The sequence below is a fragment of the Orbicella faveolata genome, unplaced genomic scaffold, assembly GCF_042242905.1.
Source record: "Orbicella faveolata isolate gen_17 unplaced genomic scaffold, um_ofav_v1 contig_13, whole genome shotgun sequence".
Taxonomy (NCBI): Eukaryota; Metazoa; Cnidaria; class Anthozoa; order Scleractinia; family Merulinidae; genus Orbicella; species Orbicella faveolata.
This window is the reverse complement of record NW_028301540.1, coordinates 23,367,923-23,392,030: the sequence shown is the minus strand read 5'-3', so window position 1 is coordinate 23,392,030 and position 24,108 is coordinate 23,367,923. Positions and strand designations below refer to the sequence as shown.

General features: G+C 38.4%; 1 protein-coding gene across 1 annotated transcript in view; it reads right to left on the bottom strand.

Annotated features, from left to right (window-relative positions):
• Positions 1 to 3,484: 3,484 nt before the first annotated feature.
• Positions 3,485 to 24,108, bottom strand: part of LOC110040477 (ankyrin-1-like) — a 46,355-nt gene continuing 25,731 nt past the window's right edge. The window contains exons 9-12 of the mRNA XM_089285875.1: positions 19,262 to 19,588; positions 6,626 to 6,770; positions 5,019 to 5,061; positions 3,485 to 4,278 (exon numbers count right to left, since the gene is read on the bottom strand). Of these exons, the coding sequence (XP_089142001.1) occupies positions 3,998 to 4,278; positions 5,019 to 5,061; positions 6,626 to 6,770; positions 19,262 to 19,588 (796 nt within the window). The 3' untranslated portion in view covers positions 3,485 to 3,997. The remainder of the gene's footprint in view (positions 4,279 to 5,018; positions 5,062 to 6,625; positions 6,771 to 19,261; positions 19,589 to 24,108) is intronic.

The window sequence follows — 24,108 nt, the reverse complement described above, 5'->3', positions numbered from 1 at the left end:
GAAAAGGGAAATTGCGTCACCCTTCGGTAAAAAATGATTTCATCAACAGGATACACCACTATGCAAACGCCATCCTATCCAATCTCACCCAGATGATACCATCTTACGGAAGAGGCAATGACGTCACTTCCCTATGACGTCATGAACACGTCATGAACACACACCCCTCAGCAACCCGCGCACCCTTATTTATGCACCCTTCTGTATACGTCCTAGCATGGAAGCCCCACTCTATAACTACTTACGAAGTTTGACAAGATCGTTTTGGTTACAAGAAATCCAGACTTACTTGCGCTTTCACCTAGCGTTATTTTTAAATATACCAAATTATTTATTTATTTTTTACTTTTAATTTTGTTTCTTTTTCTTGTGAAGGTTAACCTTAATTTTGTTGGCTTTCTTTTATTAGTCTATGAAACTAAGTTTTACGTCAGCTTTCATGCGGCTGTCATAACATTGTTAATTAAGTAGTCTGTTGATCCACTCGGCTTCGCCTGGTGCAGTCACAGTTACTTTGCTTGTAATCTTTCTAAACCCAATATTGCAGTTGAGTCTGTGCCGAATATCTTCCTTTGTTTAAAAAGGGACATACATGAAGTAAAAGGGCTATTAACTTTACCACACTGTAATTTGACGCAAATTTAAGCTTAAAAATTATTTCTTCATGCTATATTCTTACAGAAATTCAAATGGGAGTGTGAACTATTTTTATTGTTATCTAAAAAAAATTGTATTCGTGCTACTTCACTGAATGGGCTTTGTGGTCTAATAGTATGCCCATAGGATACTATACATACAATATATAGAGTTTTCGGACACGCGCCTAGAGCTATGGGCTGATACTTGCCCTTGGAAATTTTATGCGCTAAAGAACAAATATTAGCCCAAGAACGACGTTCCAAGGCTCATACATCAAGAGTATTTGGCACGACTACTTCTCGCAAAACTGCGAACCATGGCTCGACCAAACATACTTGATATGGTACTAAGCATATCAAAGGTACGGTTAGGTATAAATAGGAGCACGTTGAGCTTTATCGCTTGATAGTGCCCGAAAGCGTACCACGTGATCAGCTCTGGGCCAGTGACTACAATGGAAAACGAGAAAGAGCCGAGGGAACCCAGACGCGGATTCCAACAGAACACGCTGGGTATCAATTCGATATAATATGATACGTGTAGTTCGTAGAACAAGCATGAGGCGTTGACGCAATTAGGGTAAGAGCATAGACAATTTACATTTTGAAAATCGAAAGATGAGTAATTTTCCTCCCTTGATCACGCAATATCTTATAAAAGAAATAGAAAACATTTTCTCAGTATCGCAATAAACCTATGTGGAGGCGAGGAGGCCTTCGGTTAACACGCTGGGCTCCGGGTTTAAGCCGTGGCCGAAGGAATTGCACTGTGTTCTTGGCCAAGACATTTTACTCTCACGTTGCGAAGGGAACTTTCTCCACCCATGTGTATAAATCAGCACTGGCGAATTTAATGCTGGGAGTAACCCCGCGAAGAACTAGGGAGTGATTTTGGAAGGAGTCAAAAAAGTTGTGTGAACCCCAACCTGGCGGTTCGTGTTCCCTTAAAATTTCTCCATCTCACAGACTCTTACTGGGATTTCAATAACTCGATAGCAACGGGAAATGTTTTCTATTTCTAATTTAAATTTTTATTCCGGACAGTGTGTAGTACCAAGTTTAAACTAAAATTAGGTTTTTTTTTTTTTAAAGGTTCATTTTAAATTCATTAAACCATCCGACTGATTGAGTTAACTGCTCGTGAACATTTACGGTTTAAACTTTACAAAAGTCAGAGCACTTTTAAAAACAAAAGTACATTGGACTAATAACGTAACCTATATAGCCAAAATGTATTACTTGCGTTCCAAATTTTGTTTCTCTATTAAGTGCTGGATTTGTGTATTCATCTGCTTGATATCTTTTATCATTTTTTTCAACGTTTCATTCTCCGTCTCTTGTCTCATACGTTCAATGGCGATTTTTGTCAACTTCTTGATCTCCGCGAGCAAACTAAACATGTCATCCGCTGTTTCGTGCTCACTCGGTTGCTTAGACTGTTCACCTTCCCGTGTAGTCGCTTGTTTCGCCTGCTCACCTTCATGCTCCTTTGGTCGTCTTTCTAATCCAGTGACGACTTTTCTCAATTGTTGGACTTCTGCTAGCAAACTAAAAATGTCGTGTGGTGTTTCCGGTTCACTCGGTTGCTTAGACAGTTCCCCTGCTCGTTCTCTCGGCTGCTTGGACTGTTCTTTTGCTCGTTCACTCGGCTGCTTAGACTGTTCACCTTCCTGTTCACTCAGCTGCTTGGACTGTTCTCCTGCTCGTTCACTCGACTGCTTAGACTGTTCACCTTCTCGTTCACTCGACTGCTTATACTGTTCACCTCCTCGTTCACTCGGTTGCATAGACTGTTCACTTTCTCGTTCACTCGGTTGCATAGACTGTTCACTTTCTCGCTCACTCGGCTGCGCAGATTGGCATAAGGCTAAGAAAAGAAAACAACAAGTACTGCCAAAGGTGAGATTATACCTTAAATGAAACCACGATGGCGAATTTTTTTTTTTTTTTGAGCATATTTTTTATACCATAGAAGATACAGCCAATCAGAATACAGGAAAGCCGTTGTATATTTGACGGTATAACATCCAACGTTACGTTCCTATCATGCGCCGTGCTTTGCCACATTGATTTTGTTGGCCACTGTATTCTCCATGTCATGGTGTAAAATAGTTATGAAACGCTCTCTCGTGGTATGCCTTGGTATACCCCTCATAACCAGTATACAAATGCCTTTAACAATCCAGCTGGAAATTATTTCTGATACCGATTGAAACACTAGATAATTTTAGAAAATCGTAATATTCTTTGGAAAAAATACCGACAGAATGCTGTCCATGCCTTTTTTGCTGCTGGTATTGTATTGCGGTAAAGTAAATAGATGAATGGCGGAATCGCTAAACTCGAGCCTTTTTCTACCAAGTTTATAGCGACGTCAACTAGCGATAAGACTTTTGCCTAAGGGTGTGGTCAATGGGGTCTCTTGTTTATTATCCAGCCTTTATTGACGCTTAGTGGGAGGCATCAGGGCAGTGTTTGGATATCTGATCTAAATTAGCACAGATTTTTACCATTTTACCTCTCCGGTTTCTTCTTAGTGTTTTTTTTTTTTTTTTTTTTTTTTTTTTTTTTTTCGATTAGGAAGATAGATCAAACACTCAAGACAGTGATGACGACATTTCCAAACACCTCGAAGCTCGTGAAAAATACTCTACTGCGAGTCATAGTTTCAAATTTTTTTCGGTGTTTAGTTTGGAAACGTGGTCAAACACGGTCTTTCGTGTTTCGTAGATCACATAAAGTTTAATCCAACGCATCACAGCACCATCTACATGTACCTAACAACTGAAAAAGTAGCGTCTGCTTTTCATTTTTTATGAATAGTGTAGAGTAAGACCTTAGCGGGGTGATCACTTCGAATCTTTATTTCATAAAGAAAACAGCGCAGAGTTTTTCAAATTTGCCATGAAATTAACCGATCGCCCCATAAGATGACATTCTCCAAAAAAAGGAACGTAGCAGGGTTCGTTTCGTGCATTGGTGGTTTCAAAGCTTGGAACAAATAGTGCGCATGTCGTCGGACAGATCGGTGAAAAAGGTGGCTTCTCCAAAACAAACATTCTAGATAAGGAACACCGCACACAAAAATGCTCCAGCTTTGCTGAGAACTGGACAACACCTTTAGAAACATCGAAATGTCCTTAATTTGCGTAAATTTGTATTTCTCGTTAAATTAAAACTGGTTGCTATAAGATTTCCTTTGCTCTACTCTGATTAAAAAAGTCATTTGTACGACTTAAATAATAATATATCGTGAATTACAGCGTAGCTCTGTTAACTGGGTAATTTAGTAGCAATTTTATCGTTGGAAAAAATCTTCATAGAGAAATCAATTATGTTATTCATTGGAAGAAGACCATTTACACACCGAGCAGCTTATCTGCAATCCTCTTATGCCCAATTTTTATAAGAGCGCAGGCAAGACGTCCCACCGTAGCATCACTCCCTTTCTTTTCTATCCATATATCCAAGACACGATGAGCCATTTCCCGGAGATCCCGGCAATCGTGCTCTATATTGTGAACTTTTGCTGTGTCAATTCCAAGTGCTATTCCGAGATCGCGCCAGCAGGTTCCTACGTCGTCCTTTATCTTCAAAATGTGCTGTGATGTTAACTGTTCCTTTCGCATCGCGATTTCACCTGTAGAAAATGAAAAAAATGTATATCTAGCTAAGAATAACTTCTTCTCAACAACAATCACATCCGATCAGCTGAAGTAAAAAAAAAAAAAAATGGTGTTCCGACGGACCTAATATTGACCCATAACAAAACATAAACGACCACTGCAAAACAAAAAAAAGTTAGGTCGATCTTACACAAATTAAATGCACGTTGCATGCAGATATGATACGTTTCTTGGCCATATGAATGTATCGTGATGATATACTAAATGAAGAGAGGTACTTGGCAATGAAGATGGTGAATGGAAGGCTGAAATGGTCAGCACGTTCCAGAAGTTTAATTTTCTCTCTCGCACCTCCTACGGTATAAGCAAACATCCCTTATACTCTGTTATACAAGTCACGAATTGCGTGATCGACGTGTCAAAACAACTTAGAAGGCTAGTATCTTTCGCTCTCATGTCACCATTTTTGTCCGTTGTCCTTTTAAGACCACGAGAACTCAGCTCTGTGTAAATCTTTGTTCAATGTAAGATGATTTTCTGATGTTTTGATCGAATAAGAGAAGAAAAACGTCAATTTGCACGTACAGCCCACCATTCTCCCTGGCCGTTACCTATCTTCCCCAAGAGCAAGGCACTTGGGTGCGAAACCCGGCAGGCTACACAGGCAACCTATCATGCCTACCTTTCAAATCTAGAAATCAGTGACAAAGAGAATCTCCTCAGTACTTAGGGAACTTCAATGAATAACACCTACCTTGATCACCAGACATGCCTTGTGAAGTCGAAGGACGATCATGCTAAGGAAGAAAAGCTGGGGTGACTTTAAGAAGGATTGTATTGCCTTTCATTACTTTACAACTAACTCAAATAAAATGATTCAGCTACTTGCAAAAAAGAGAAATCTGATTCATTCTAGCTAAGTACTTATTTGCCTAAATCTTCAAGTTGTGGTGTTAACCTTAATGTTCGGGGGTATTCTTTTTTTCTGCTAAACTTGTTTGTGCAATACTTCCTGACGATCATTTTCGCGGCTATTTTAGAAAAAAAAGTACCACGCTAAAGACGATAAGTTTTTCCAAGTAATAATGTAAAGAAGAGGCCAACGTAGAGCGAACAGAAAATAGACTATTTTATTTACAGCAAATGACAATTCATTACAGGGACCTTTCATTGAATATGAGAATTACGCTGGTTTTTTGTTTGTTTGTTTTGGAGATAATGAGTGTTCAACTTTGACATTTACGACATGCTAAATTTCTTTTTAATCCATAAATTAGGAAAATGTTACCTGTTGCGAAGCAGGTTTTTCAATAATAAGATCAATATAAGATTTTCAAAAGTCAATTAGTCTTGAGTCAGAATTATTATTACGTCACACAAACTAAGGTTTGAAATGTTTTTGCGGTACATTCTTTATCAAACATGCAGACTATTTTACTCTTACGTATTTGATTTGCCATTCACCATGCATTGTGACGTTGATACTCTCGTCTCTAGATGCAATCTGGACCTAGTTAAACCTGAGTTTTACGGATTTCCAAGGTTTCTGTTTATCGTTGTCATAATATCTAAAGCCGCACGTTCGATATGTCAAAATTCCAACACTCTGCCAAACTTTGTCTCCTTTTCTTTGAATCAAGTCTGATTTTAGGATTACCAGACGGAAACATCTTAGAAAATTTACAATTTTGGGCAAAGAGCTTCAGAGTCAGGCTAGAATTTTAATATATCGAACTTGGGTTATTAATAAGAACGCTCACCGCGCCATCAACGAATTCTACATCGATTCGACTTTTAAAGAAAGTAAAACTAAAAAAAAAAGTATTTGACTCGAGACTAAAGACCTAAAAGACTATCAAAGATGCCGGACACAGTATTAACAATCTTCAAATGACGGTGCTCTGTTTCCAACTTAGCTATATTTCACTGTTTTACTTCTTGGTCTGTAATTTCGCGGTAGTGAGAAAAAAACTATACTGTTTAATTGCTCTCGGTTTAGTCTGCCGCCGACCAGTGGTATTGTGGCTCGCTCATACTCACCTAATCTCATATCTCGTTCTCATAACTCTTGTTGACATCGGTAAGGTTGCCTTTCTGTTGAGAATTTCCGCAATGAAAGATGTGCGAAGTGTCTAAACATTCAACTTGCCGCATAACATGTTCAGAAAAGTGATTTGAGCAGCTGCCATAAATCAAAATCAAGAATTTTTCCCATTTTCGCCGGTCTGGGTTTCATCTAAAAGAAATTGGTTTACGAGGTTCAGATGTCCTAAAACAAACAGTAGAAGCGTACTAAAATTACACGGCAAGGTGTATATACATGTAGCTATAAAGGTTTACAAAACGTGGTGTAAAAGATACCTGTGGCGGTGATTTCGGGAAGATGACCATGGTGCAAAGGACTTTTTCTTGACCGTTCCGCTTGAAAAACTTTATCTGCGGAGCACTTTTGGTCTTTCCCACGTGTACTGTAAAGGCTGTCTGAAACGATTCATGGCCAAGAAACCTTGTAGGAAAAAAATATGAAAGATTGCATATCAGAAGAAAAATAAGACATCTGCGATCACTTTTTGTAATCATTGAGCTAAAGGCTCTGAAAAATCCTAGCAGTATTGCAGAATACGGACATACTACGGCCGCACAATACATAAGGTATACAACCGTAGTAGATTTAAGTAATATATAGATTTAACCAAGCCTAAAAGCGTAGCTCCTGATTCCAAAAATTGACCATAATGAAAAAAAAAATGATTTGTTTTTCTTCGATCAGAAACTCAAAATATGATCAATTATGAGCATGTAATTGTTCAGCGTACGCGTGTGGTTTTGCTACTCTTTCCAGTTAAATTTTAACACACTATACCCACTATAAGCGTAACTTAAAGATTGTAAAAATTACGTACGCAGTACTTCAGGGACATTCCAAGGGACAATTATACAAGGAATATATCAGAAGGAAAGTCCACAACGCGCCAGAGGTTAACTCGCACCAAAATTTTGCCTTTGCATGTATTTCCTCTTTCTCTCGCAGAGTAATAACCTGACTTTAGCCTGCGATTGAAAAACCAGTACCTGGTCAGCTGTCAACTTTAAAAAAACCCGTGACATGAATGAGTTCTAAACCTGAGCACGTGATAAGGTCACATGATACTGGTCAGTGGATACCTTGTTTTGACAGGTGTCAATCGACCATAACATAGATGTTCAATATCAAAGATGTAAATTGTAAACCAAGGCCACATATCTCGGTCAACCTATTAGCTGGAGTATGGCCGCCATGGTGCGAGTCGCCATCGTCGTGCATACGCATGATAACCAGCCATGATAACAGGAGCCATAATCGGGGACGGAGACCGTAAATCTTAGGATCCGCGCGCACCCATGATATGGGACAATTTTTCTATTTTTAGAACAAATTGTGCCTATGTTAATGGTGCTATCTTAATTTTCAAGGTATTGGGCTTGGCGCACGGACAGTCACATGACAACCACAATTTTTAGATCCATGGGTTACATAATTTTCGAAGGCATGGGGCTCCACTCGCACACGGGAGCTCCCCTATAATGAGATTCATTCCCTACTAATCAGGATCTGTTACTGGATTACCTTTAATTATTATCATCATTATTATTATTATTATTATTATTATTATTTTATTTTATTTTAATAACATAATGCAAGAAATTAAATTATAAGAAAGGAAGCAATATCAGGAAGCTATTAGTATTTTACATTCACTATACAACTTGAGTGACCTACTGAAAGGTTATGAGGCATTGGTACATTGGTCAGCCAAGCCAAGATTGTTTGAATTAACACATCAATAACATTACAGCAGAATGGATAAACAATAATTATATCCTATTAATATACTAAACATAATTTACAAAAAAAATTATATTGTACTACAGTTTGATCCCACTAATTTGAACGCGGCCATTTTGAATTCTCCGTTATTTCGAACTCAAAACCATATCCCTAATGGATTTGCACTCAAGTCAAACACTATCAGCTATTTCAAACTACTTTTTTTGTTTCTCCCGAGGGTTCGGAATGACAGGGTTCAACTGTATATAAAAACAAAATTGTGTGTGAAACTTTATTGAGTTATTTCTTCCAAAAAAATTATAACTAATAAAGCATTCGGGGCAAAGAAATCTTTTTTCCTTCTTTTTTTTTTTTTTGTATTAGAAATAGCATTTTTATATGTATAAGAATTTAGGATAAGGGGCCCAGTTCTCTGTAATAAAAATATCAACATCATTTACATGCATAAAAAAGTAAGGGCATCATTTACATACAAAAAAAAAAAAACTAAGGGCAAAGAAGTTCTCGCCTCATCCAGTTGTCTGTAAAAAAATATATATATCATTTACATACATATAAAAAGTTTGGGGTGAAGAAGTTCTTGCCCTGCCCAGTTCTCTATTAAAAACACAATACCATTTACATACAGATAAAAAGTTTAGGGCGAAGAGGTTCTGGTCCTGCCCAGTATCCTGTAATAAAAAAAAATATCATTTACATACATATAAAAAAAATTAGGGCAAAGAAGTTCTCGCCCTGCCCAGTTTTCTTTCATAAAAATATCATTTACATCCATATAAAAAATTTAGGGGGAAGAAGTTCTTGCCCTGCCCAGTTCTCTGTAAAAAAAAAAATGTCATTTGCATCCATATAAAAAATTTAGGGGGAAGAAATTCTCGCCCTGCCCAGTTCTTTGTAATAAAAATTTCATATATGTGTGTGTGTGTGTGTGTGTGTGTGTGTACTCTTAATAGAGTCTATACCATGCCTATACAAGCCTTTGAAATCGCTGCAAATGAGTCGAACGAGCAAAACAAAGCTAAATTATATATAAATATATATATAGATATAGCTCGCTGGCATACAAAGCTCTGCTTTCTGTCCAGTTTGAGCACTCTACTAGGATGAGTTGTTACTCTTGCAATTGCGCATGCTCACTAGCTCGCTAGTTTGAGCACTCTGGTAATGGCTTAGGTACTACCACATGTGTAGTATTTGGGGTGGCTTTGTAAGCTTAGCCTCCATCCTAGTCTTCAGCACTGCACTGATGAGGCCCAGAAGGCCGAAACAGTACTGTCTGCAGTTAGATATAGCTCGCTGGCATACAAAGCTCTGCTTTCTGTCCAGTTTGAGCACTCTACTAGGATGAGTTGTTACTCTTGCAATTGCGCATGCCCACTAGCTCGCTAGTTTGAGCACTCTGGTAATGGCTTAGGTACTACCACATGTGTAGTATTTGGGGTGGCTTTGTAAGCTTAGCCTCCATCCTAGTCTTCAGCACTGCACTGATGAGGCCCAGAAGGCCGAAACAGTACTGTCTGCAGTTAAATATATATATATATATGTCTGAATTTATGAAAACCGTGTTAAAGACTTTCCACCAAAATAGCGGGCATGTTTTTGAAAAAACGGTTAGAAAATGTACATAAATATGGCCATGTCGTACCGAGAGTGCTATGTACCTCGTGTACTCTTAATACAGTCCATACCATGCCTATACAAGCCTTTAAAGTCGCTGCAAATGAGTCGAACGAGCCAAACAAAACTAAATTAGAGCTTAAATTGATCATTTGGTTCGCCGCGGCACTAATTTAGACAGGCTTAACCTCTGCGATTTCACCTAAATGACCTCACTATGTCTTTACTGTGAATTAAATTAGCCAGTCACGCTAACAAGAGCATGGTAAGCAGTGGAATAGGTTATTTACCTCTATATTTCAGCCAAAAAGTAGCCGTTACGTGACATTTCATTTCAATATCTGACCGGATTCGCAAAAACATAGCCATAGAATTTGACTTGTCACTGATAATCTAACTTGCTACAATTCTGTCCTAGAGCTAGCTTTCCACGAGGCTTATCGTAGCTCAAATAGCAGCAAATAACTCTCCTGTATGCCTTTTGAGGCCAGGAAGACTAAATTCACCGTCTTTTCGTTGAATCATGAATTGTACAATTTGATTAAGAGTGCTTTTAACATGAAATTGGAGTCTAAATCAACACGAACGTACAGATATCAAAACCGCGGCGGAGAGCTAATCTATCGCTTTCTAAAGGCCTGCATCGTCCTAAATGGACTGAACAAAAGCTTCCTACATCGAGAATCGATTGAACTTCAGACAAACTAGGCCATAGTTAGCAGTAAGCGAACACTCAACATGTTGTCGTTACGTCAATTATCGCCCGGAAGCCACGCAAATAAATTTCTTCCGCGCTAGCGAATCACAGACAGTTCTGATACTTAGCTAAGCTGAGAACGCCTAAAATTGATAAAACAACGAAATTCTACTCTCGATCAGCGCTTGAACTCATGTTCTTCTCTCTCCTCGTGGCCATGTTTTACTCGCAAATAGCAATGTCCCGGATGTACTTCAGTTTTGTCGAGCGCGGAATGGCACATCCAGATTTCAACAGATTTTTTTCTAAGTCTTTAGCTACATCAAAGTTCAAAGCAAATGACGCCAACAGCAGCTAGAAATGTGTAGTCCATTGCACGTCTAAGCCCTAAATTGATGTGGCGAAAGATTTTTGCTGTCTAAAGTAAGCACAACATTGTCGCCACAGGGCAAACGGCCTACTGTTACGGGACTAAATGTGACCCGTACAGTTTACACATCTCCTCAGGCCCGCCTCACGTACGATAATGGACGATGCTTACTAGCAAATCGTTAGACTTGGGCCTTCATTGGACTTAATGATGTCCTCGGGCAGACTTCCTTTAGACAGCAAATACAGAATGCTAGTCGGTTGCTCCTTGTCAGAGTCACCACGCGAACTGAATTCAGACGAGTGTAGCCTTGGCTAAACTTAACGCGAATTGAAAAGGGGGTGGGGGGGGGGGGGGGTGTCGATAAATAATGAAAAAATTACCTAAATAAATGAAACATGTGGCAAGGAGTTTGCACATTTCATGCTAGATAAGATTTACAAGCTGCTGTCATAGCGAAAGCAGAAAAAAACAAACAAACAAACAAACAAATGAAAAAAACAAATAAATCAAAAAACAACTGATTCAGTCTTTAACACCGTTTTCATAAATTCTCTGTAATAAAAATTTCATTTACATACTTATAAAAAAAATAAGTGTGACGGCGTTCTCACCCGGCTCAGCTCTCTGTAATAGAAATATCGTTTACGCAGAGTTATTATATGGCTTGTGTTTGTAGCCAGTATAACGTGTGCTCTTGTTGACTAATTCTAGGGCATTATTCTCCCTTAAAATAGGACGAGAAAAGCATTTCAAGTGAACGTTGTTTGTCGTCGATAAACAAGGAGAATGTAGAATTCTTTTAATATATATCAGTTCAACTGTTTTGTGCATTCGGTAACGATGAATGCATGGCCAGATAACTGCTTCAATTAACAGATGGCTTTTTTGTTTTGATTTTGGTTTTTAGGCCATATAATCAACTACTTATTAACCTGGAACGTTCGTTCTTTACGGGAAAATCTCAAACCTCTGCCTTGCCATATCGACCTTGCTGTCGTTCGATCAATACTGTAGGGTCTCGGTTTGAGATTTTCCTTTAAAGACATCATTTTCGGTTAAGCAAAAAGTTAATGAATCTATTAGGGCAAAGAAGAGGGGGAAGAAAGAAAGAGAGAGAGAGAGAAAGAGAGAGAGAGAGAGAGAGAGAGAGAGAGAGAGAGAGAGAGAGAGAGAGAGAGAGAGAGAGAGAGAGAGAGCTATAGTCAAGGGCAGTTTTGTAACATTTTCAGGCACTTTTGTAACATTTAAGGGGCACTTTCGTAACCCATAGGGCACTTTGGTCACCTACAAGGCACTTTTGTAACCTCATGAGGCACTTCGGTAACTTTCGTAAGGCACTTTTGTAACCTTGTAAGGCACTTTTGTAACAAAAAGGGCACTTAAGTCCCTTTCATTTCTTTTTAAATTTGTACTTTGGTAACGTTGAAAATATTCGATATAATGAAAACCTTAACTTCTACTTAAACTGAGAATTTTTCCGCAAACACTTCTATTGCTTTACAGCAAATGGAACCCCTTGAATGACAGTCTTACCAGTTTTTAGGAATGGACCATTAAATTTTGGAGGGGGTTAGGCAATTTTTTTTGAAAAAAAAAAAAAGTTTATTTATGGCCAAAAGCTTTTTTGAAAGTTGCGCATGCATGCAGATTGAATATTTCCGGTAATTTAGCCGACACGACACAGTTTAGTCACTTAACGAAAAACAAGACATATATCATTTAATACAAGAATTGATATTTAAGTTATAGATTACGGTTAGTACATTGATCTTTACAAAAGACGCTTACCTTCAACAACTGATGCTTGTCTCTTCACCGCAGGCAGACTGCACGTGGATGACAAGAGCTTACGTAACCTTCCCATGATTCTCGTGGCAGACCATTTGTTTGTTGTTGTTTTTTTGCAATTATTCCGGGAAAAAAAGCAGCATTTTCGTTCCAGAAATTGGGATAACAAATTTATTTATTTACCTTTTTTGTTGTTGTTGCTGTTTATTTATTTTTATTGATATATTATTCAGTTTTTTGGCGGAACAAAAATGAGCCTCCCCATGGGTACCCTCAGACTTCGTTTTCGTTGCAATATTTTTACATATTTTTGATATTTTAAAGCAAATTCTCGTTTTTGGATTAAAATTATTGCAAAACAGCGTAGTCATTGTAAGTAACAGCCGAATAAATAATTAACTCAATGAAAACCGCTTCGTCTTAGATTCTTTCAGAAATACCCATAGAAAGGCTCAAATGTGAAAGCTCTCCAAACAAATGGCATAAGCTTACGTCACCTCGAACACGTGACCACCTTATCTTGTAGAAGATTCTAGGCATACTATCTATGCCCGTTCAAGATAAACTCAGAACGCTACAAAATACTCAATGACACTGCCATGTGCCATGTACCACTGTAACGGGTCAAGATTTGCAAAATAATACCAAGAGTTTAAAAATTAGTTTTCCTTTTTTAGGCTTAATACTTAATATATACATACTATTCTACTAAAAAGATAACGTATTCATTTCATAATTTTTGTATGTTATTAATGATGAGTACCTGCAATGCCTTACGTTAGCCACGCACCTAAAACTTTACTGCCTAGGTAGGGTGTGGGTATCAGAGATAACGCCCTCTTTAAAACAGCTATAGCTATATATGTATATTTTTTCACCAACAGTGCAGATCTCTACCTCGCTCAGCAGGAAGTGTCATGCTAAATGAAGGAAACTTAAAAGAAATCGTCATTATGTATATGGGTACAATACATGTAGCACCGAATATTAGATCTTGGTAGTTAGGACATCCCAAGGCTTTGCGCGGTAGATCAGCCAACTTGATTATTTTCTTTTTTTGCGCCGGGTTTTGAAACTTTATCAGCGGTGCGACTTTCAGTGTTTGAAATAATCTTTTTTCTTAACAACTCTGTGTTTCTATTTCCCAACACAAGCTCTTCTGGAATAATTATTGTGTAGTCGGTTTGTTAGTCCTCTTATATTCCACGGAGTGCTTTTCAGGGCCTCGGTATGCGCAATTGATTGCATACTTTCAATTAATTTTCTTTCTCAGTTTACATATTATTTACTTTCAATTAATTTTATTTCTCAATGTACATACTATTTACTTATGTATTGAATTATTGTGAGTAAAGTATTAATGTAATAAAAAGCCATGTATTTTGCCGCCACAAAAACGCTCTTGTTATTTGAGAACACTTGAGAAGTATAGAAAACACTCCATGCGGCTAGTGTCTTCTAAAAATTTCTCGTGTTCTAAAATTTCCGTCGTGTAACGCTTTATGACAGTACAATACAAAATCCTTATTTTTTAAAAGATATTTCTTTCCACGTTTATGTTGCCGCCCATACACATTAATTTTCTTCGTAGAATTGTCATCAGCTTACAATGGCCCTTGCGATATCAGTGTTAATTAATAGTGTTGTGATCACATTGACCAACTTGCAATTGTGCTCAGTATACGCAAAAGTAAGAACAAAGCAGACGTACCATGAATAACAAGATAAAAAGGGCTTATGAAAATCGTTTGAATTATCTCACGTACTAGAATTCAAGATTTTCATTTGCATTTATTAAAAGTACAACAAGAGGGAATTTTATTTTTGCGCGTGCTCATAATTTGTTTTTGAAGCCCCTCACCTATTATTATTTGTTGTCACATACTTTCCTCAGCTCTCTTTTATTTTCTATTTGTCTGCCTTGTTGTTGTCTTACTCTTGCTGGAAAAGGTTCAACGTACCTTTCAGAGAGGTGGAAAAAATCGACCTTTCAAGCAGAAAAAAATGCCATATACGCTAGGAAACAGTTCAAAGCCATTTCGTCTGTAAGTCTGGCAGAATAGGCCCAAAATTGACCATCCAACCATAAAAGCAAAGATTTATCCTTTCTGTATTCAGTTGTTTATCACAGTAATGCAGTGATGATGATGTAAGGTTGCCACAAAATGTTTCGATGTGGTATACATTACCCCATACCGCGTGCCTAAATGCGGGTTAAAAGAATAAAGATTCGCTCCTGTGCGGTTTCCTTTCACACTAGTGAGTTGAAATTTTCGGCAATTAATGGTTTCATCTAACACCTATTGCTCACCGAAGCATTTGATGTTTCACTAAAAATAACCAAGAATCTCTCGCCAACGGAATATCTTGCAAAACGGGCACTTCGGTACCCCGCAAAAAGTACTATACCGGCTACATATGAAAGACATTTTTTCCCAACAAGAATTCAACGGAAGAAGATTAAATTTATAGGTTTAGAAGTACAGTGATATAGGTAACTGCTCCGAAAATTTCGTAACATTTGGTTTAATAGAGGCTGAGAAATTGTGTTTCGAACTTTTGTTTGTCAAATTTAGGGGTTTTCATAAAACGTGAAACATGAACTCGACATGAAAGTGTAATGTTCAGCCTACAAATTTTTGGAAGGCCGAAACAACCACTTTTAATTGACGAGGGTAAGCGAGAGAATGATAATGGACAGTTTATGCATCCATCTACCCATCGACTGCAACAATTTTTACAAAAAAAAACCAAAAAAGAACCCTTACCCTTGCATAGGGCGCTTTTGTAACCTTTTAGACGGTAAAATGTTAATAAATCACTGAGGTTTAAACGATTCACAAAGATCTTTTTATATTAGCATCACCGCATTAGTAGCCCACTGAAGAATGTAAAAAAAAAGTTTTAAAATTTAGAAGTAGAAAGTTGGCAGGCATGGAGACAACAAGGTTACAAAAGTGCAAACTTTACGTCTAGAGAGAGAGACAGAGACAGACAGAGAGAGACAGAGACAGAGACAGAGACAGAGACAGAGACAGAGACAGAGACAGAGAGACACAGAGACACAGAGACAGAGAGACACAGAGAGACAGAGAGACACAGAGACAGAGAGACAGAGAGAGAGACAGAGAGAGAGACAGAGACAGAGACAGAGAGACAGAGAGACAGAGAGACAGAGAGACAGAGAGACAGAGAGACAGAGAGACAGAGAGACAGAGAGACAGAGAGACAGAGAGACAGAGAGACAGAGAGACAGAGAGACAGAGAGACAGAGAGACAGAGAGACAGAGAGACAGAGAGACAGAGAGACAGAGAGACAGAGAGACAGAGAGACAGAGAGACAGAGAGACAGAGAGACAGAGAGACAGAGAGACAGAGAGACAGAGAGACAGAGAGACAGAGAGAGAGACAGAGACAGAGACAGAGACAGAGAGACAGAGAGACAGAGAGACAGAGAGACAGAGAGACAGAGAGACAGAGAGAGAGCAGAGAGAGAGAGAGAGAGGAGAGCGCTGTCACCAACAAAATTTTTTATATGTATGTAAATGATATTTTTATTACAGAGAAATGGACAGGGTGAGGATTTCTTCACCCGAACGTTTTTATAAGCATATATTAAATGATATTTTAATTCACATTGTTCATTACTGAATATAGCCCTTTGTAAAAAGAATACCTCATTGTACATACACCAAAGCCAGACATGTAAATCCCAAAAACCTCTCAAAGGGAAAATAGGGGCCATGTGCCCTCGACCAAATCAAATAGAAAATCGAAATCGAAGTAGAGCTTCATGTGCAGACAGGGTTTACATGCATAATCTCGGCATTTTAACTAAGCATTTCACCGAACCGAATTAACTGGACAAGAGGAAATCTTAATAAACACAATATGCATATATCACTACATCTGAGTATCACACAGCAAATCCCGTTTTAATGAAACCTGGATGACCGAAATTATCCACGAAAGGATACAGATTCAAAGTAAAGCCAAGAAATGCATTTACAAGCCTGTAAACGACACTCCAGAAGTTAAAAAACTTGCTGTGTTAAAGTTTAATTATTATTCACGCTTAAGCATAGATTTGAATATTATTTTTGCCGACGGCTTTACGGTCATTTTATCGGCGGTGGCTTTACCAGTCTTTAACCCCAAGCATTTCACCAAACCGAATAAATTGACTTACAAAACGAGGAAATTCCATACTTTGTACACACAATTTGCAGATCACCACAAAGGAGCAAATTTTGTTGGCTTCCGCTTAAAATGGTTTATTGACACTTCTTGGTTTCTATCTACGGAACAGGAAATTTTAGCAGTCTATAAAGCGAGCGCCTGTGAAAAAAAGATTCAAAACTCGCCTTGCAGTGTTTACAAATAAGCTTACAGTTTGATTATTTTTAGACGTGAGGTTCTAGTCCGTGAGGTTAGCGAAATTTGTTTATAATATGCAACTTACAACAACTTCCACAGAGCGACTCAAGTGTTATTATTTATAATTAGCGACGAGCGAAATTAAAACGATGTAATTTAAAAACTGTCTCGCAGCATGACCTCAAGTCAGGAAGACTTTGAAAAAATACCTATTCAAGATAAGGCAACTTGATAATTTGTATAGAAAGCAATTGAAAACACCACAACAATAGATCAGTCGCTTACCGCAAGTTCGGCCACTGGTTAAGTCTTCCGAGCAGCAAAAGTAGTGAAGACTGAAGTGAACTAATCTTTTCGATAGATCAACGAATCAACCATCTCTTCTACTGTATTTAGCGTTCTGTAGTTTCTCTGAACACAGAAAACATCATGTGACTCTTTGCACGGCTTCACATCTCGACGCACGAATAAACTTGGGAAGTTCTGTAGTCTTCTGAGGCAATTTGTCGGCCATTTCGCCTCCTTTCTCAAGCTCTCGCTAGCTCTGTCTCACGGCATTGCTCAGTATTGTTTCATCTCCATTCTCTCAGCCCTGACTTGCTCTGATTCACGGCATTGTTCAGTAATGTTTCGCCTCCTTTCTCTAGACCTCGCCGCGCCTACTCTCTTTCGCGATCTTTCCCTGTTACTAGTAATTCTTGCTCCCGATTATTTTCTTTCACGTTCTGCCTCAGTTAAACCCTCTCTTGAAAACATTACATTATTAACTCCGCTATCGTTTGTTGGCATAACAATATAGCAATGAGTCTTCCTCCCGCCAAGAAAAGATGGCATTCTTCAGCTCCCCCGTTCGGGTTGCAACTGTGAGCTTTCTTAACAAATTCAAGATCTATGCAGTTTACCAGATATTTTTATCAGATCAAATATTTCACATGCAGATTAAATGAACAGAGAAATCTTCCTACAAGCAGTTCATCTAAAGAACATTGGACAGTGACGATAACTAGATAACGATAATCTGCTATTACACAAAGAGACTAATTATATTAAGCGTCTCATGCAATCAATGAACAATTTACTTAAAAACCTCCCTGGAACGATGCATTTTTATCTTCAGAAGCTTGTTTTTGTCTTTCACAGTATTAATGCCAACAATTACCACCTCTAGTGTTTAACTTCTGCGCTCAATGTATACTCAAGATGGTAGAGCGGTTTTCAAGTTAGTGTCGGAAGTAATCAGGCAATTTCGAATTCTTTGGTGTTGGTTTTGGTTTTCATGACATTCCATTGAAAACCTTTCGTTTAGAAAAATACGGAAATATAACAACTGATATTATTTCATTCTACTTGAAAACTTATACAAATGCTGCAATCTGATTGGCGTCTTGATCGTACGCTATCAGCAATTAGTAGAATTTTACTAGTATACTACTGCAAATGCTGTATTCTGATTGGCTGTGCTCCTCGTACACTATGACCCATTAGCAGAATTCTACTAGTATACTAATGCAAATGCTGTAATCTGACTGGCTGAGCCATTGCACTCTATTAGCCATTAGTGTGCAATGGCTCGGTGTGGTCGACAAAATTACAATGTTTCCTAGTTTCTCCGAAGTTTTAAACGAGCATTTAGAGAAAAAATGGGTGATCAAATTCCTGAGAAGACTAAAGGGAGGGCATTTATCGTTTCATGAATTAAAAAAGCTCGAAATTTTTGAAAGAAAATGGAAGCTATTGTTTATTTAGTGTGGAGTGGCTGGAGGTAGTCTAAGAAATGGCGACGTTTTTTGCGTTTTTCAAAAGCTTTGGAAGAACATTTTGATGCAAATGGATAATTAAATTCTCGAGAAGACTAAAAGAAGGAAATTTACAGTGTCTTGACTTTAAAAAAAAACTTGAAATTATTGAAAAAATGCTGCGCGCGCACACAACTGCAATTTCAAATGACGGTTCAATCTGAACGATCTCTCTGAGGCACGAAGGTTAATAGTACTTCGAGAAATAATCGGAAACCATTGTTTGAAGTAATTTCAGTCAGAGTTCTACTAAAACAATTAGATTATTCGCTCGAGATTTCTATGAAGCGATAGTTGGTTTTAGCTTTCGGCCTCATCACCTCATAGAAATCTCGAGCTCAACCACTTGGATTGAGCTCTATCCTTTATCACTCAGTTTATCTGGTCGCGTGTCCAAATTGATGATTAATCTGTACAGTGTGAGAAGTAAACAAATAGTTGTGCGCATGTGTATATCGAAATTTGCGCTGGTAGTAAAATTAAAGAAATAATCTGTTGTCAAAGTCTACGTAATACTTACTGAAGGAAGTTAGTTTCCATATCAATTTCTATACTTGGACTAAGTGCATCTGGAAGAGAAAAATAAACCTTGTCCTCTATGTTCAGCGGATGGCGTGATGTTTCTTGGCCTTGGCTAACCACGGTATATCTTCTAGATACATTCTTCCACACTCTACTCGCCATTTGAAGTGGGTAACAGCATAGAACGAGGAGGCGTTCAACCAGATTTTCAGGAGAACACAAACAGGCTAGGAATCCTGCACGTTGTGGCGCGGAGGAATCACATTTGAGAAGCTCTCGAATACTGGCTTCTTCCAAAGTCTCAGATGCTAGGATCACAGTAAACCTGAGAAGAAATAAGGTACAGTCCGCACCACGTACAAAAAAAATTTGAAAACGAAGCTTCATTTATACGGTTAAGTCTACCGTCCAGACTAATCAGACAAGAAAACGAAGCTTTTCGAAAACGCTCTTAAAACCGGAGGAATTTGAAAACGCGGGCTTTTCGTTTTTGTGTGGACGGCAAAACGTTTTGAAAGCGGAGCTTACTCATGAGTTAATCATGAGCTTTCCTTGACCAACTTTTCCTCAAACACAAATCCAAAATGACCAGTGATTCCTCCGGCGTAGTGTAGACGGAAAACATTTGATGCGTTTTCGGAGTGAAACCGCTATTTTCAAATTCCCCCGGAGTAGTGTGGACTATTCCGATTGATTGATTTTAAGACTAAGATTGATTTTAAGCCAACGAATTACAGAAACGTCGTTACATGAGAGGTAAACAGAAAACAAATATAGCAAACAAACATGTTAATGTATCATTGATGTTTATGGATTCAAAGTTACTTGGACGGTTGTTTCTCTTCCTTTATAATACAGGCTGATACAGGCTGATACAGGTATAAAAATAAATATATTTGCGACAGTAGAGTAGTCCCTCTTTCACTTAGTCCGTCGAGCGGGACCGTAAATTCGCGAAAAAAATTCGCGTGGCGATTTTTTTCTCGCGGTTTTGTTTGTCGTGCCACGCACGACAGATCAAGCGAAAGAGGGACTACTCGTAGTCAAATCACTCTTTATTTGACCTTCCTATTCAACCAATCATTTGCAAAACCGAAAGCAATCGATAACTTGTCCCCCGTGTTTCTCCGCGCTTGGGGTCGCTTAAGTGCCATTTGCGTTGAGTTTTCGTCCGTTTGTTATGTTACATTCATTGTAATTGGCCATAATGATTGCCTAGGACAAGAGAAAATGAGGTAAGAGAACACACCCCGAGAACACATTTTTACTCTCGGTCCCATGATCGCGCAAGCAATAGCCAACGGTCATCTGGTCGCGTCCATCTAAATATGAAATTGAAAATCTAGCTGGTTAACGGAAAAAAAAAAAGTTTCTTTTGAACTAACGCAGTGTAAGCTTTGGAAATCATTTTCAAAGCGCTGGGCAGGAAAATTATGCGTGCTTCTCCAAAGTTCAAATAGAAGTCGTGTCATTCCCCGGCCCTGTATGAATGATCAACACAAAGCGCCAAGATTTGAATTTTAACTTTCTCAGAAAGTACCCAACGGATTGAAGCGTAAAACATCTCTTTCGACAGGTATATTTCAAAGCGAAAGACAGCTAAAATATTTGTTTCGCGTTTGTTAGAACTTTCGCTCCCCCCCAAAAAACGGTGCAAATGTTTGCATATTTAATTTCGGAAGTGCTGTGTAATGTTTACCAGGTTTGCATGTTCAAGGCGAGGAAGGCTGCTTCTCCGGACTTATCGCAACTTTTGGATCGAGAGAGGTCTCTTTGGAAAGCATTTGCAAAGCGCCGGGCAGGAAAGTCATATTCTATATGTTTATCCTAAGTCTACTTCGAAAATAAGTCTTGCCATTTCTCTTCATGACTAATTCACATGAGAGGGTCCCTAACCTTACACTTTTTTCGTGACGCGTGAATGGGCGTTTTTGCCTTGCGTGAAGCATGAATAAGGACTTATTTTTTCCGTGATTCGTAAATCTATATTTTTCCGTCCTCAGGAAATTGGTTTTCGATTTTTTCTTAATCCGTGAAATATGCATTTACTTACGCGTGATTTGTAAACCAAAGACTTTAGTGGGAATAATTTTTCACTTTTTTGGAGATTTTAGAGTGATTAAAGCTCGTTAACTACACCAAACTAGAAGTAAAACCTGCCCAAGGTAATTTAATCTGTCAGTATCTACACTCTATCCAGTTTTACTGATGTCTGCTCAGCCATCGCTTCGACATATTTACGGAAATATGTCAACAAAGTGTTAATATGTATGTCGAGATTGAGGGAGAAGTCGAAATGAGTGGAATTAACCGAACTTGCCGAACTACAATAGCGGATAGTCATCTCACGCTCTACCACAAAGGTTTTTCAATTACCCAAGCCACAAAAGATCTAGGCATGCTGATCGACGAGAACAGAGTCTGAAATTACCAAAAGAAAGCCATGTGCAACTATATCTACTACGGCACACTTCAGTTATGTCACGTAAAATGCTTTAATACATTTTTGTGATGATTTTATTTATTTTTTTATTTATTTTTGTGATGATTTATGTTTTGAGAAACGTGAATAGAATTTGTATTTTTAAGTGAAACATGGTTTAGCCTTTGCATTTTCACGTGAAACGTGATTGCTCGCTTTTTTTCTGTGAACGTGAAGCTGTTTTTCGAATTTTTCGTGATGCGTGAAAATAGAGGATATTACATGCCCGCGCGTGGATACGTGGATATCTCACAAGTGAGCCCAGCGAACGAGTGAGATATTGAGTTGAACACGAGAGGATAAAATTCATATCCACAAGCGGGCATATAATATTCTGTTTATTATATAAACATACTAATGACGACGTTTTTAACGATTTTCCGAAGATTTCGACCACTTTCCGAAGATTTCTGAAGATTTTCCAAAATTGTTCCGAAGGCCAGACGAACGCTTCCTAACATTTTCGAACATTTTTCGAAGATTACCGAAGATTGCCGAAGACGACCGAAGAAGATCCGAAGATGTGTCAATCACATATCAACAAATATAAGTGTAGTTAAAGGGACAAAAAAAAAATGTTATCAAAAAGGAATGATATCTTCACAGTGTGAAAGATAAAAATAGTATCTTCACTGCGCGCGATGAAGATATTTTATAGTGAAAGGAAAAATTCTGGTATTTCACTGGTGTTTATATAATAAAGGCCAATTACTTATGCGTGAAACTTCTTTCAGAAGAGGTATAGGGAAAGTCACATTAGCCGCTGACAAGAATTGCATTCCAATAAACACGATCGAAAGTCCTCGAAAAGTACTGAACGCATTAAATCGAAAAACATCTCTTTCGAAAGGTTTTTCAAAGTGCAGGACAGCTAAAATACTTGATTCCCGTTTGTTGGGGCTTTCGCTCCGCAAATCTCGGGAAAAATTTTTTCATATTTAATTTCGAAAGTGCTGTTTAATATTTACCAGAGTTTAGATATCCACGACGAAAAAGCTGCTACTCTGGACCTACCACATCGTTTGGATCGAGGGAAGCGTCTTTGGAAAGCATTTTCAAAGTGCGGGCCAGGAATTTATCTTCTATGTGTTTATCCTAAGTTTACTTCGAAAATTAGTCTTGTCATTTCTTCGCATGACTGGTTCACATTAGGCTCCATAGCTGCTGACAAGAATTGTATTCTAACACGCTCTAAAGTCATTTCTCGAAAAGCACTGAACGGCTAAAGGGAAAAACATCTCTTTGTAAAGCTCTTTCAAAACGCCAGACAGTTAGAATTTGTCTTCCTCTGACTTCACGAATTGCGCTCCGAAAACCCAGACGCAAGTTTTTTCATGTTCATCAAAATAAAACCTTCGATGTTATTACGTCATCTAAACTGGCCAATCAGGTGTCTTTCCTAAAGTAGCCTCGCAGTTTGACGACGTGCTAAATTTAGATTGAAAAAGATTATCATTGGAAGAGGCCCATGTATGGGGATTGGTCTCTTGCCTAGGATTGGTTTCACGACACTCAATTGAAACCTAGGGGCGCTTTCCATTTAACTAAGAATTCCGCAATTTTCGAAAAGGGGACCAATAGTGCGGCAATTTCCTGGGAAAAGTTTCAGAAAATCCGGAAATTGTTAAATTTCCGAAAATCGAACCATTCAACTGAACTAGCCTATATACATGCACATTTGAACTAGCCTAGCCATTCATTTAAACCTCACAAGGAATGACTCTTCTAACTCAAATGCAAAAATAAAAAAGTCAAAAGAGGACCGCACACAGCCTATACCAAGCACCTCGGTATCTCCTTTTTGCCTTGAATGGGTACAATAATGGGTAGAGTTACCAGAGACAATCTCAACAAGAGTAATTTCCGAGTAAGCTTTTCCGCTTTCGAGTTGGACACGACACGCCAGACATGACCTTCGCTGCTAACCGAGCAAGGTGCACTTAAGTATAGATGGTCCTGTTAGGGGATATATAAGCGTTCGACGGATGCGTTCACGGTTAAGGCTTCTAGTTAATGGTAGGAAAGCCACTGTAACTGGAAAGGGGCCACCAAGTCATAATGCAAGCGCCTTACGTCACGACTTTGAGCGGAACAATTTCTTGGACATTTCATAAATTGGAAGTTTTTAAAAACACTTGAGAAGTGCAAAAATCACTTGGCTGCGCCTTGTGCATCCCTCTGTACATGTACTTTACTCTTGTTCTAAAATAAGGAAATAGCTAACGCACCCGAGTGCACTGTTGCATAAATAATATATTGATAAAATATCAATAGGCATTTCCGATTGGCCCTTTGCCTCCGTATGTAAATGAGTTTATGTATGTAAATGTGCACGTTTATTGCCATGCAAATCACGTGAAAAG